Source organism: Ornithodoros turicata, chromosome 8 (genome assembly GCF_037126465.1).
Source record: "Ornithodoros turicata isolate Travis chromosome 8, ASM3712646v1, whole genome shotgun sequence".
Lineage (NCBI taxonomy): Eukaryota > Metazoa > Arthropoda > Arachnida > Ixodida > Argasidae > Ornithodoros > Ornithodoros turicata.
In genome coordinates, this window is record NC_088208.1 from 34,480,672 (window position 1) to 34,493,273 (window position 12,602).

At 46.1% G+C, this 12,602-nt stretch overlaps 2 protein-coding genes across 2 annotated transcripts; one reads left to right on the top strand and one right to left on the bottom strand.

Annotated features, from left to right (window-relative positions):
* The first annotated feature begins 353 nt into the window (after nucleotides 1–353).
* Nucleotides 354–6,014, top strand: LOC135366178 (uncharacterized). Its single transcript, XM_064598838.1, has 7 exons — nucleotides 354–431; nucleotides 1,221–1,292; nucleotides 2,246–2,388; nucleotides 2,446–2,539; nucleotides 3,479–3,506; nucleotides 3,585–3,833; nucleotides 5,492–6,014. Exons 1-7 carry the CDS (start codon nucleotides 372–374, stop codon nucleotides 5,758–5,760), a joined length of 915 nt encoding a protein of 304 aa, XP_064454908.1. The 5' UTR covers nucleotides 354–371; the 3' UTR covers nucleotides 5,761–6,014.
* A 625-nt stretch (nucleotides 6,015–6,639) lies between these two features.
* Nucleotides 6,640–8,838, bottom strand: LOC135366179 (COMM domain-containing protein 8-like). The gene is made up of 5 exons (XM_064598840.1): nucleotides 8,705–8,838; nucleotides 8,392–8,547; nucleotides 7,852–8,004; nucleotides 7,607–7,762; nucleotides 6,640–7,180 (listed from the first exon to the last, which is right to left on the bottom strand). The coding sequence occupies exons 1-5, from the start codon at nucleotides 8,777–8,779 to the stop codon at nucleotides 7,157–7,159; spliced, it is 564 nt and encodes a 187-aa protein (XP_064454910.1). The 5' UTR covers nucleotides 8,780–8,838; the 3' UTR covers nucleotides 6,640–7,156.
* Nucleotides 8,839–12,602: the final 3,764 nt, after the last annotated feature.

A 12,602-nucleotide genomic window follows, 5' to 3' on the forward strand; every position in this document is an offset into this window, starting at 1 on the left:
TTAAGTAGGAAACATAGCCAGCTCTGATTCTTTTCCTTGCTATTCCGTTAATTCTTTGCAGACGACAGACATCTTAGCGAAGGACTGAAACGTCGTTTCACGCACAACCACGTGACAATCGTCTGCAATTGATGTCTTGTACCATGCATCCATACGTACGGTCCCACAATAATAATGGGAATAACTGGTATTCCCATTTAATCAGCAAAAGTGGCAGGCGGCCCCCCAGACGCAATAGACCGTTTCAACGAGCCGCAAACGAAAGAGTTGTCGCTGATGACGTCACGCGCACTGTTCCGCCAATGGGGATGGCGTGCGTATTGGAACAGTCCCCCCCAACAGTGGACCACACGTTCACCCCATTGACAAGCATGGCCGGCCAAGTACGCGGATACCGGAGAAGACGCTCGCTCAACGCTGGGATCGCATATGTGAGTCAATATTTTACATAAATTCCGTCGCCCCTTGCCTTACGTTCCAGAATCTTCAAAAACGTCATATTAAAAAAAAAAAAAACTGAAAATTCAGCGATCCAGTAAAGGTGGATTGAAGCGAAATGGAATATAGAAAACTGCCTGCAGGAGTAGTAGTAGAATACCCTCTGTTCGAAATATCGCTGGTTCCCGATCTGAGGTTTTTTGCTTCAGTCGTCCTATTTTTTGAGGCGCTTAAACGAAGCAACTGAATATGGTCTTTCTTGTTAGGATTACGCGCATTATAAGCGCGATCAAAAGATATGCGTGTCAAGTTTGACGTTTGCAAGTATCAAGTTTGCAGTCCTATAACCTGCGGTACGTACAGCATGTCGCCACGCAAATAGGCTGACGCGCCTTACGTGTAAATCTACTCTAATTACATTCTCTGCCCCAATCGCGTTAGAAGACGTGCGGAAATGCAACGCACGGCAGCAGAAAGTGCAAGCCACGCTACTTCCTGGGTACATTTCTACTAAGACGAAACATAGCGAAACGAGCAATCACAGCTTTTAGTCCCCAAGTTCGCAAACACTCCTTATTTTAGATCGCCGACCCTGCATTCCTCTTATATAGTGTACGATCATGAATTAAAAGGTCGCGACTTCAAATATAAGGCAGTCTTCATTGTGTTTGTCTGTTTCTCTGTCTCGGCTTGGTTAAGAGCCACCTAAAAACCGGAACAAAAATAAAAATTGCATGGGTGTGTAAATTTTATCTGCCTCTATAAAAAGATGTTTCCTTTAGGTTCAACGATGGGGATTCACCGATGCCTTCGTCAGAAACTGCTTTGCCGTTGCAGTGCTAGCGGCATACTTTGTAAGTACGAATCGACTCAAGATCCCAATGCAGCCTCTCAGAGGGTTACAATTGAACCTCTGTATGCAATAAGGGGATAGGTCACATTATCCCCTTTTTAGTATTTTTGTTGCAATGCTGCCTGTTACAATACCAGTATGTACCTGCCAAAGAAAATTTAGGACCGTATTGCAATCTATTGGCCTACTACAGGAGGGTAAGAAAGGAGAAATGCATGCGTGTCAATGGGATGAACAGCCGGAATAGGCCCCTTTTCTACATACGCATACAAATGGTGTAGCTTAAATTTTGCTACGACGCGGAAATGAACTTCGACTTCCACTCGAAAAACATGTTCTTCCTACCCCACGTGACCGTGTCAGCAGTGCTCCTGAGCGTTGTAAACGGAAAAACGTGTGCACTACGCTAATGAGCCATATTTAGCTGGCCATACAGAACACTATTTTCAAGATTGTGATCGTTTAGCAGCACGATAACCGCAATCTAGGCTGCTCCACTGCACAAAGGTAACTTCGCCCGTCCTGGCGTCACCATTAAAGTCCAACTCGTGAAAACTGTTTTTTTTTTTTCTTTCTTTTTTTTCCCTGGACGAAAACCCTGTGCGTGCGGTGTTATCTAGAAAAAGGGGATGTGACATGCTCCCGGGTTTTGTTCAATTTCTGCTAAGTCGCACACCCAGAAACGATGCTAACGAGACATGCATGTAGAGTATAGACACATACATGTATGTTACACATTTCGCGTTTGCGTTATTCGAGGAAACTCACCTGCAATTACTTTACAAATATTCACTTGCAGTTTTCTCGGTTTGGGATTTTTCTACTTATCCCCTTATTGCATACAGAGGCTCAATTATGCATTGCTTAGCGGACATTAATACCGAGTAGCTTTTGTGGTTATTTTTAAAAGCATACCGTGGACGGTTGTTCCCGATGAGACGCCTCTATGTGCAGGCCAGTACTGTGCTCGGGGACTCGTATGTGACGACGATGGGCACCTTCCGCAACGACAAAAAGATTGGGCGTCTGCCGGACCGAGGCCGGGTCTACGACTGTCTCAACCAGTGCGAAAAGACCCCAGAGTGCTACTGTGTCAGGTGAGCCTTCACTTGGCCTTACATGGAGCGCACCACTCATCGGCTGTCCACGTGCAGGATGTCCAACACCAAGAAGTACAGCTGCGATCTGCTAACACCGTTTCCGCACGGTAAACCGCTAACACCAAAAGGATACATATATTTTGCAGCGGTGAGTCAAAAAATTATAAGTATTTTCGGCAGTGTATTGTTCCAACTGTTCATTTGTGGGCACTTCGGTGCACGGACGTTTCGGTGCCGGGCGGGTTCGGTGTAAACTGTAAACATGTATGGGTTCCGGTGCGACGACATATCGTTGCAATGTAACACTCGCTTAATACGCGTACGGCCAACAATTGTCTGTCATGTGTTCACCAAAGGTGAAGAAGGACAAATACGGTAAAGCTCACCGATCATATTCCTAATTCGAAATCCCCAGTTTTTCGGGGAAAGGCAAGTCCGCGGATTCCCATCGAATTTTTTCGTCAATAAACTCCGAGAAGTCTGAATTTGCACACTATTTCATTTCATTTTATTACCCTCAATCGCAAGCGCATTACTATTAAGTGACTACAAGTCCCGAACAAAGCGCACTATGAATAATGTACTGACACGTTCTTTATTTCCCTGAAAATTTTATTGGGCAAATCTCGCAATGGCACTCGGATTTCAGCCATCAAAATCCGTGGTTGTATAGGGAGCGACCTTAGGGAATCGAAGCTTGCCTTTCTGGAGTGCTCTCTGACAAGCAGAGATGGGGGAGTAATGCACTGCACCTCGGTAACGAGTAACGCCCGCAAACAATGATTCTCCAAGGCTACAAGCCGTTGACCTGAAGAACGTTTGTTTGTGGGTGCCCTAACTAAGGCAACAAGTAATGCGTAATACTACACATTACCAGGAAAATAATTCATTACAGTAATGACATTATTACCCGGTATGGTTTGAAGGCACTGAAAACAATTCCGTGACTGTTAAATATCGGCGAAGGAGACCTCTAACTCGCATTCATCACACCATCAACGTGTTCTCTAATTATCTCATCATCGATGCTCCACCGGGACGCCCTCTTCCCGGAATAAATATTTGACGCTCGTTCTCTTTTTTCCAGAACAAGTACAAGGATACTTTGTACAATGGTAAGCGGAATAGCCTAGCGCTGGAACAATATATGCTTTTCAGATAGAAGTCCACGTGTTTCTCTCTTTCTTTGGCAGAGTCCGGTACCGCCATTAACTACGCTTTGAGGAAGAAGACAATGCAGAGCTCGACATACGAACTGTATGGCATCCTGTACACGTCCGACAAAGCAGTAGACGGCTCTCACAACACGGACGGTCTCAAGCCGCCGTACTTTGCTCACACCCTAGACTCCTACTGGAACGAGTTGTTTCCCTGGTGGATGGTTGACCTCAACCAAGAAATTACGGTCACAGGCATACGGTTACGAAACCGAAAAGAGTGGGGTAAGTTGGGCATACTGTATCTTTCCGCATAGATCCACGCAGATAAGAGATAATCGATGTGTTTACGCTATGATCACGAGCGACGCCACAGTGGTGTGTGTGTGGAATACTTTTGCCCACATGAGGGTTCTTTTAACGTGCACTGCACGACGATGAGGACGACGAGTATGAGCAAACTGTACCGTGCCCCCGTTGTCCAGAGCGAGGTTCGAACCCGGAACGTTGGATCCGGAAAGGTATTGCACAAACCAGGGCTCGCTTACACGAGCTCAGTGATGTCCTCAGTAGCTTCCCCGACCGGCCGAAGCAGCTCCAAGCGTATACGCTACTGTCCTCAACGCTGCCCTTTCGTAAACCACTGGTACTGAGGATCGCACTGAGGAGCTTCCTCAACGTTCCTGCAAGACAGCCCAGGTAGCGGGAACGGTACAGGGTAGCGATTTCGGGTAACTCCCCATGCCTCGGGCATCTAAAAATCGCCAACACTAACTATTCGTAGATGTTCTCCGGGAACGCAAGCGCAGGCATGACTTCGAACGCGTTCCAGAGCGCTCTAGCCGACACGTGACCCCGAAAGTGATGCCGACGGACACGATAGTCGCCACTGGTGACCTTATCACAGAAAGAGCAGTCACGTGACATATTCAGATATCGAAGCAAGAGCGCGCGTTTTCTTCTTTCCACTATCTGGTGAAACGTGCGAGCGCTCGCACCTGTACCAGCGTCGCGATGTCCCAATATCTTTCGTTACGCATTGTGGTGCGCTACGCTAGCGTGACGCCTTTAGCCCAGACTTCAAAATTGGAACTCTGGTGTAGTGAGGCACATGAGCACACCAGGGTTCCAGCCGTTATATGGGCTTCCCGGGAATCGCGATGCAGTTCCGGGTGGTAAAATCATCCCGTTAATTCGAACTCTACGGAGACCGAATATTTGTTCGAATACAACGGAGTTCGAACTAAGGGAGCCGCTCTGATTGAGAGTTCGATGCGTTGGCAACGCATACTAACTGCATCGGAGACACGTCATACGGCTCGCTGGGCCTTGCCGCACGTACGAGGTCCACAGGCAAGCGCAAAACATCTCGGGGCAGAAAATAATCTGTTATATGCGCTGACCTACGCTGCCACGCCAATCCGAGAAAATAACGAAATACTGCCTTTTTGTTGGCGGTGTAGTCAGCAGGACTGCTTTGCTGACGAGTAAGCGGCATCGTTCCATGCCGGTTGCGTACACCATTACTTGCTCCTACTTCCTCTGGAAGAAGCACCACTTTCAAGAGGAATAGACTTATAAGTAAATCATAATATGTAAGTTATAAATATAATAACGTTATAAGTAAGCAGTCCGACAATCGATGCGTAGATGGGAGCCGGCGCTACCATGCAATCTCGTGCGCCCCTCTCTGCGTCCACGTTCATATGTTCGATTTACCGGGCGTTTTCGCCCATAGTAATGCGCTTTGCCGGGACCCGAGCGTCAGTTCGAATTATCCGGAAGTTCGAATTAAGAGATTTCGAATTAACGGGATTGCACGTACTGCGGCGGACTCCTGTTCATGGGAACCAGGACTCCCACCAGGGGAGAATGTTGCTCGTAAAGTGTATATCCGCACATAACTAATCTCTGAACTAAGAACGTACGTATGATTCTTGCAGGCGATCGATTGCACGACTACGACATCCGAGTGGGTCCCCAGCCAATTTCTGCAGAATTCAACGACGTACCCTTCAAGCTGAACACCCGCTGCCACTACCACGAAAAAGGCGGCATTCCAGAAGAGGCCCTGCTCTTCATCGAGTGCAAGCCATGTCCGGTTCGCGGACGCTACGTCAGCATCCAGATCACGCAAAATTGTACGGACTGCAGAGAACCTCTCAAGAACGTTCTACAGATTGCAGAATTCGAAGTGTTTGGGCTACCCTAATAAAAGACACCATAGCCACAATCGCTACAGACAGTGGGGGATGAAGGAGCAGAGGTTCGCCTCTTGCCTTCAGTCCTTCTCTTTTGCCATCAGTGCAGCTTCAGTTCTCTACCTTGAGTTCACCACTGTATACACAGTGAATCGAACAATGTTTTATCTTCATACTACATACATTGGCAAGAAAGCAGAGTACTTTTCGTTGACAGTGCAACAGTGTGTCTGCGTACAGGGACACGCACAAAGGCATTAAAAAAAACGTTGCTACTTGGTTAAAACAGTTCACTGTCCTATTTAATAGCTTAGTTCACCCTCCGTCGCAATAGAAACCGTGCTATCCAAGTTTGGGAGCACAGACAGTAATCAGTATGGCACGCTGCTCAAGAAGGTATCTCCCGAAGCTGGCCCTCTTGATGCCATTTCCCTTCTTGTGTGACACACAACCGTGCCTGGGAAAGGTCACACCTCTCCTGTCAAAGTCAACCATGTGCACTAAGAGTGTATATGTCAATTGGCTGGTTACCACACACAATAACACAGGTAATGTTCTCCCCACTTGAATTTTGTTGAGGCTCCTCAGAAAGACATCCTAAGTGCCACTGTTTTCAATACAGTTTCAGTACACCCTCAGTCAATACACACTCCACCCAAGACAACACACTAAGTGAGTACCCTAAGGTTAAGTCTGTTCTGTCCACTTCGTTGCTTACTCATTGCTTCTCTGGCTCAAGGAAATCTTACCCACTTGGTGCTGCCACTTGCCTCAGAACAAATTAAAAGTGTGCAAGGTGTTCTATGGTTAGAAGGAAAAATATTTCATCTAGCCTGTATTCTCCTACTGCAACAGTTGAAGCTTAAAAATGACCCGATGTCGCCAAAGCCTACGATACTTCCCAATTGGATTTTTTTTATTGTCCACGTCCGACATACACTGGTTGCACCTCAAATGTCCGACACAGACATTTGCTCTGCGGTTTCTTTTCCACAATAATCGCATACCTCTCGTAACGAAAATAACTCGACGCTTTCCTGCTCAGTACAGACATGATTCACTACATCTAAAGCACATGAGAAACAATGACTTATACATTCACGATGGTCTGAGGCCGACTCTCCTTCCAGTCTGGAGATGCAAAAGGGCACCACATAGCTGACAACCGGTACATGCTCTTCTGAGCCTTTCTGAGCCCTGAGAGTAGGTCACTGCAGACGTCACATTTAATGTCTACGTCCACTGCTCTTGTACACTTGCGTTCATTCTTATCTGTCACGTTGCCTGTGCTTAAGCTACACCTAAAAGTAACACTTCTTGCAGTCACATGGCTCAGCTGCAACTCACGGGAGTTCTTCAGCGTTCCACCTTCAGAATATTTTGCGCAGCTGATCCAAAGAATCTACTTCATGCTTGTAACTGCACAGCAGCCTGCAAAAATGAATTAGACACCGGACATTTCTAAATTAAAACTTTTACTTGACAGTTTTATTATTATTTCTTTATTAGGATGCCCGTAAACAGCTCAGGGCCTCCACATGTGGTGCATCGCTCAAAACAATGAAACAACCACTAAACTGCCAACACAATAAAAATAAAATTGCTTTGCTTCGACAACATGTCTATTAAGCGACGGAGCATACAGGAATGCTTATCACTAGATGCAAAAGAAATTGCAACAAGCAAAATTCAGATTGAAGATTTTGTAGACCAAACTTGTGCTTAGTTTGCAATATAGTTTGTAAATACCAACCATTTGATTCAAGCAATTTACGGCTTTATGGCAAACATTCAAGGCAAAATTAAGCGCTTGTGGAACAGACATACTCCATATGGGATTTATGCACTACAGCTCACCTTATGTGCTGCCTCCAAAGCTACAATGAGCCTGTGGACTTCTTCCGATGTCATTTCTATTGAAACATCTCTTCCTTTGCGTTGCTCAAACAACGTCAGGTCTAGAGACAATAAGGGAACCTTCTGAGATGCCACTTTGTCACTCCCGAGAACCAGCTGAAAAAGACGGGCAGGTTGCTAAGGAAATGCTCGGACAGGTGTTTTGTGTCCCCTTTAAAGGACGGCAAGAAAGAATTCAGCAGTACCTTAACCTTCCAGTCAAAGTCTTTCAATACTGGACCAGATATTTGTTCAGTGTCCTTTAGCAGAACCTCGACAATATCGGTTGCACGGCTTTTCCACACCGTTGCTACAACTGTTCTGTAGCTCTCTGGAATATACTGTAGTTCTGACAACAGCTGGATAAAGGGATAAAAAAATATTAGTTTCCAGGTTATTACCACGTGTAAACAGTGCTGCAACGAACAAACAAACAGGAAATTTTGCTTCAAACGTATGCACAGAAAGTGGGGGGCTGGGTGTAGATATATGCAGCATTTATGCACGATTTATGTAGTATGCCGTAAACGTTTTCGCACGTTAGAGTACGTTTCAATACATCTGCATAAACATTGAAATGGCCGGTTTCAAAGCTTGAAAGAAATGCAACACATGAAGCCAGCTCTTGCACTACATTTCTTCCTTGGATCCTACTCACTACGCTCCACGTCTTTCTGCGCCCTCAACCATGTAATGTGCTATGGAAGCGTTCTAGTATGTTACTGTCAGCAACAAAACGTGTATACCTCCTCTTCTGACAAGCGGGGAGCTCGTCTACTTTTGAAGAACGCCGCCCAGGCATCACTGCATTGCCAGAATGCCGACAATGAGAAGACTTTGGAAAATTGGTCAAAGGGCAGCCCTCTTTGGCCACACAAGCTGTTCACTACACCATGAAGGAACTGAAACCAAAACAGTTTTATTTTAACAGAACCCAATTTTCACACGAAGGGTGGGTGTGTGCACCAAGAATCAAAGCCAACGCTTCAGAAGCGATACTACACTGTTTACCGCCTTGTGCGTTTGAATTGGCAATACGGTGCTTGGAAGAGACATCACCTTTTCAGCTTCGCCAACTGAGCACTTCGATATGAGCTTGAGGGCATCAGTTTCAATCGCATTACCGCGCGCCATTGCAAGCCACGCCGGGCGAAAACAACATGAGAGGGGAAACGCTAAAAGGGGAGAGAGAGATACCCATTGTGGCTGGGCTGTCGCTCACCATCGGCGCTAGTCGCAGAGAAATTGGTAGTTCGAGTGCATCATGCTGCACGTAGGACTGCCAGTAGGATTGCGGAAAATTTCGACCGCAGAGAAATCGTGATAGTCGCTCAGACTGCTCTGTGCGAGCAAAGCGGATCCGCGCGATCTGTAAACCCGTATCGTAAAAAGTCCCGAAAGGAACTATATAAAATAATCCCCAATTCCCCAATCCCCGAAATATTCCCCAGACGTGCCTCCATTCGAATCCGCGAATTATTAAAAACGGGAAATTAACCACTTATACAGTTTATGATTTGATTCGGGTTTTAGTGAAACAGGTGCATTAAGGATGTAGGATGCACGCACCAGAACACCAAAACAGCGATGAAAAAAGTAATTGTAATGGAATGAAATAAAAAAATCTGCGCGATCAGCGGTCGACTACGCTATCAGTAGCAACGGGAAGGACAAATTGTATTCAGTTAGAAAATAAAAGGACATCACAATATAATGGAGAATGCCTGTAGTCAGGTTAAAAATTTTACTCAGGGGCGGAACACCAGGAGACTGATAAGAAGGAATATACAACAGGCCAGCTGGTGGGAAAACACCATCATGGACAAAAGCCTGAGACTGGGCAACGCAGAAGCACAAGATCTCAGAAGACTCGAACTGAATCTTGTTTGTGTGATGGAGAACAGCAGAAATGCACGTTACAAAGGCAATTCAAAAAGCGAGGGATTTTTCGATACATTAATGGCAGCAGAAACAATACACCAGGGAGGCGTGTCCACGAAGGCTACTGCTGGTGAAAAGAAAGTAGTCAGAACATGGGGTCAAATTAAAAAATAAATAAAAGCGATAGCAGTGTGGGGAGGATAAGGCGTCATCAGATACTGGCTAGATATCAGACTAAGACTATAGGGGCTGTGCTTAATTATTGATAAATGTGAAGCAAAAGAGTGTATGGCTTGGAAGCACGTGTCGCTCATAAATACAACACGTATACGAGGCCTCAGGTAAATGGTAAAAAGTACCACGGTTGTTGATAGTGCTCATTAACATATAGTCCAAGTTAGGTGTTTTCATTTCTATGTCCAGGCTAGTCAGAGTTCGCTGTTGGCAGTTTCCCGCGCGCGCTGCTGTGCATTTTATTGTCATATAACATTTATTTACGGTAGTTTATTTTGCAACGGGGATTTCGTTGACTTTATATTTCGAGGTACACCCGTCTCTATGGTAGGGTCTTCTCTCGGTTTCTGTAGTCTTTCCGTGCGATGTTTTCTCGTCGTTGTCTACTCCACCAGACGACAACAGTACATTGCGGTTAATTCTCTTATATCGTTCCGGCAAAGCACATCTTTGCTAGAACAGATCACACGAAAAAAAAAAACTATACGATTTGTCCGTCGCACTAAGTATTTTTCCGAGCCTTCTTTTTGTGAAAACCGCACGTGACTGCATGAAATGGCTGCCTACTCGAGGCTTTTGCTTCAAACTACGTTGTGTTTGTTATTTCAAGCTGTATACTGAAGTGTATACTGCCATTGCCATATAGACTCACTTCTATTTGTGAACAAGAGGGCGCATCTGCGCATGCGCATAGAGGAGAGCACATCCAATAGCTACACCACTTTGTGGCATGCCTCTAGTAAGGACCGAAAACACCCAGTGATTCGATGATCGCACGATGTTTTACCCACCAATCAGGACAGCATCGCCGCCGCATCGCTATGACGTCACGCAGTGAAGTGAGTCTATACTCTTGTGCCCTCACGTAATGCCCTTCATAGGGCCCTTGAGGTATCAAATGCAAACCGTAAACGGAAGCATAACCACATGGATGACCAGGAATATCACTTTAACTGTAACATTTCATCTTGACCAGGAGAAGTTGTAACGAGCAAACAAGGAGCTCCAATCAAGTCCGGCACTTGATCCCGGCAGTATCGGCGGGGAGATCAAAGGAGACCGCCGTCTGTCAGCACGCCATATCCCTGGCCGGAGTCGTAATACGATGGACCGACGCTAATGGCGGCCGCCTAATGAAAAGGCTCCGATAAGCGGAGCACAAACAGAAGGACCCAGCGGGCCCTCTAATCAAAGACGCCGCCGACGGACCCCCGCCCGCCCCGACCTGAGCGCATTGATTTGTTCTGCATCTACGAGAGACTGCCAGCCGCATCGTCCTCGCTGTCACGGTGTCGCAGGTGGCTGCACAATAAACAGCACCGTATATGAGAACTCTGAAGAAAAAAAGACAGAAGAAAAGCCCCTAGAGAGACTAGGGAATCGCCGACTTTTGTATATAGGGAACTCTGTCGGTCTGAAAGTCTACACACAGTGAACGTTTAAGAGACGTGGAAAGGCTTGTGCTTTCGGGTGTACCTCGAAATGAAGTGATCGAAATCCCCGCTGCAAAATAAACTACTGGAAATAAACGTTATTTGACTATAAAGTGCACAGTCGCGCGCGTGAAACTGCGAACAGCGAACTTACACAAACCTGAATTGACATCTAGATGCAAACAACGAACGTGAACTAACCTAGTAATAAACTAACCGACGTGGTGTTCCGACGTGTCTGCCCTGCTAAGCCTAACGGCCGCTAAAATGTGGCTTTCGTTCGCTAAAACGACTTGGACAGACATCGAAAACCCGTGAATTTGGGTGGTTAAATAGTGATACCGCGTTTTTAAACACGGCATACCATGCATGTTACGGAGCAATCGAGCAGTCTCCTTGATCTTCCTTGTTTCGAGAACGGGAATGTCCGGATCGGGGATTTCGCAACCGCGGGAATATCGAGGTCCACCCGTGCTTTCTACTGCGTATAGAATTGATTTTGGACTCGTGATGTCGATGATGTATACTACATATATACTATGTATTGTTGACGTTGACAACAGGTTCCTGCGCTTGGGGAAAAGACAAACAGACAAAACGAACAGCATGCAGTCTCCAGTCAGCACGTAACGATTAAAACGCTTGGTTCTCACAGAACAACTCCAGTTTCTCCATGTCAGTACTGGAGTCTCGTGTCCTCTAGAGTCACTAAATAAGCTTATTTAGTGACTCTAATGTCTTCCAGAAATGGTGTCCGCATTCTCGCAACCCATCATTGCACTAATCTTGGACATGACTAAATTTCGGTATTTTTTATTAATCCCTATACCGTACTGCCGAGATGTCAATTTCTTCGGCTATTCAGGGCAGCTTCATTCGTAATTCCGACCAAACTAAAAAGCCTCGACTTTCTTGCATTATACTTCGGACGTTGCTTCCGGTGTCGCCAAGTGTGAAGGTCATCTTCAATGGAATCTATAGGCAGACAGACCGCTCGTCTAGCCAACGTTACCCCCCCCCCCCCCAACCCGCACACACATATATAGCAAAGGAATCTGCCAGTAAAGCTGTGCCTGTGCGATGAGTCAAGGCCCAACTCCCCACAGAGTCTCGTCATGTTTCAACACGCTCATTGCTTTCATTCATGCAGATGTATAGATAAAACCATCGAATGCCCCAGGTGCAGCTTATATGAACATTCTGCCTGTCCCAACAAGACGTTGCAGGCGCTCAGGGTCAAGACGTATGTGTGTGTGTGCATGTGTGTTCTTGAGGAATGTCAACACCGCCCACATAGTACAGCTATATACGCTTTTCCATTAATATGAGCCTAATCCTGAAACAAACGACTTTGACAGAGAGTCAAACGGCGCCGACCACCTGCGCAGTAAGAATGCCCATGAAATGTC

Bases quoted from the DNA above. Each gene is read 5' to 3' on its own strand.
- LOC135366179 (XM_064598840.1), bottom strand. From the start codon at position 8,779: ATGGCGCGCGGTAATGCGATTGAAACTGATGCCCTCAAGCTCATATCG. The intron at 8,548-8,704 runs GTGATGTCTCTT...TTTTGGTTTCAG, and splicing joins CAGTTGGCGAAGCTGAAAAG to TTCCTTCATGGTGTAGTGAA. The intron at 8,005-8,391 runs GTATACACGTTT...CCCTTTATCCAG, and splicing joins CCCGCTTGTCAGAAGAGGAG to CTGTTGTCAGAACTACAGTA.
- LOC135366178 (XM_064598838.1), top strand. From the start codon at position 372: ATGGCCGGCCAAGTACGCGGATACCGGAGAAGACGCTCGCTCAACGCT. The intron at 1,293-2,245 runs GTAAGTACGAAT...CTCTATGTGCAG, and splicing joins CAGTGCTAGCGGCATACTTT to GCCAGTACTGTGCTCGGGGA. The intron at 3,507-3,584 runs GTAAGCGGAATA...TTTCTTTGGCAG, and splicing joins CAAGGATACTTTGTACAATG to AGTCCGGTACCGCCATTAAC.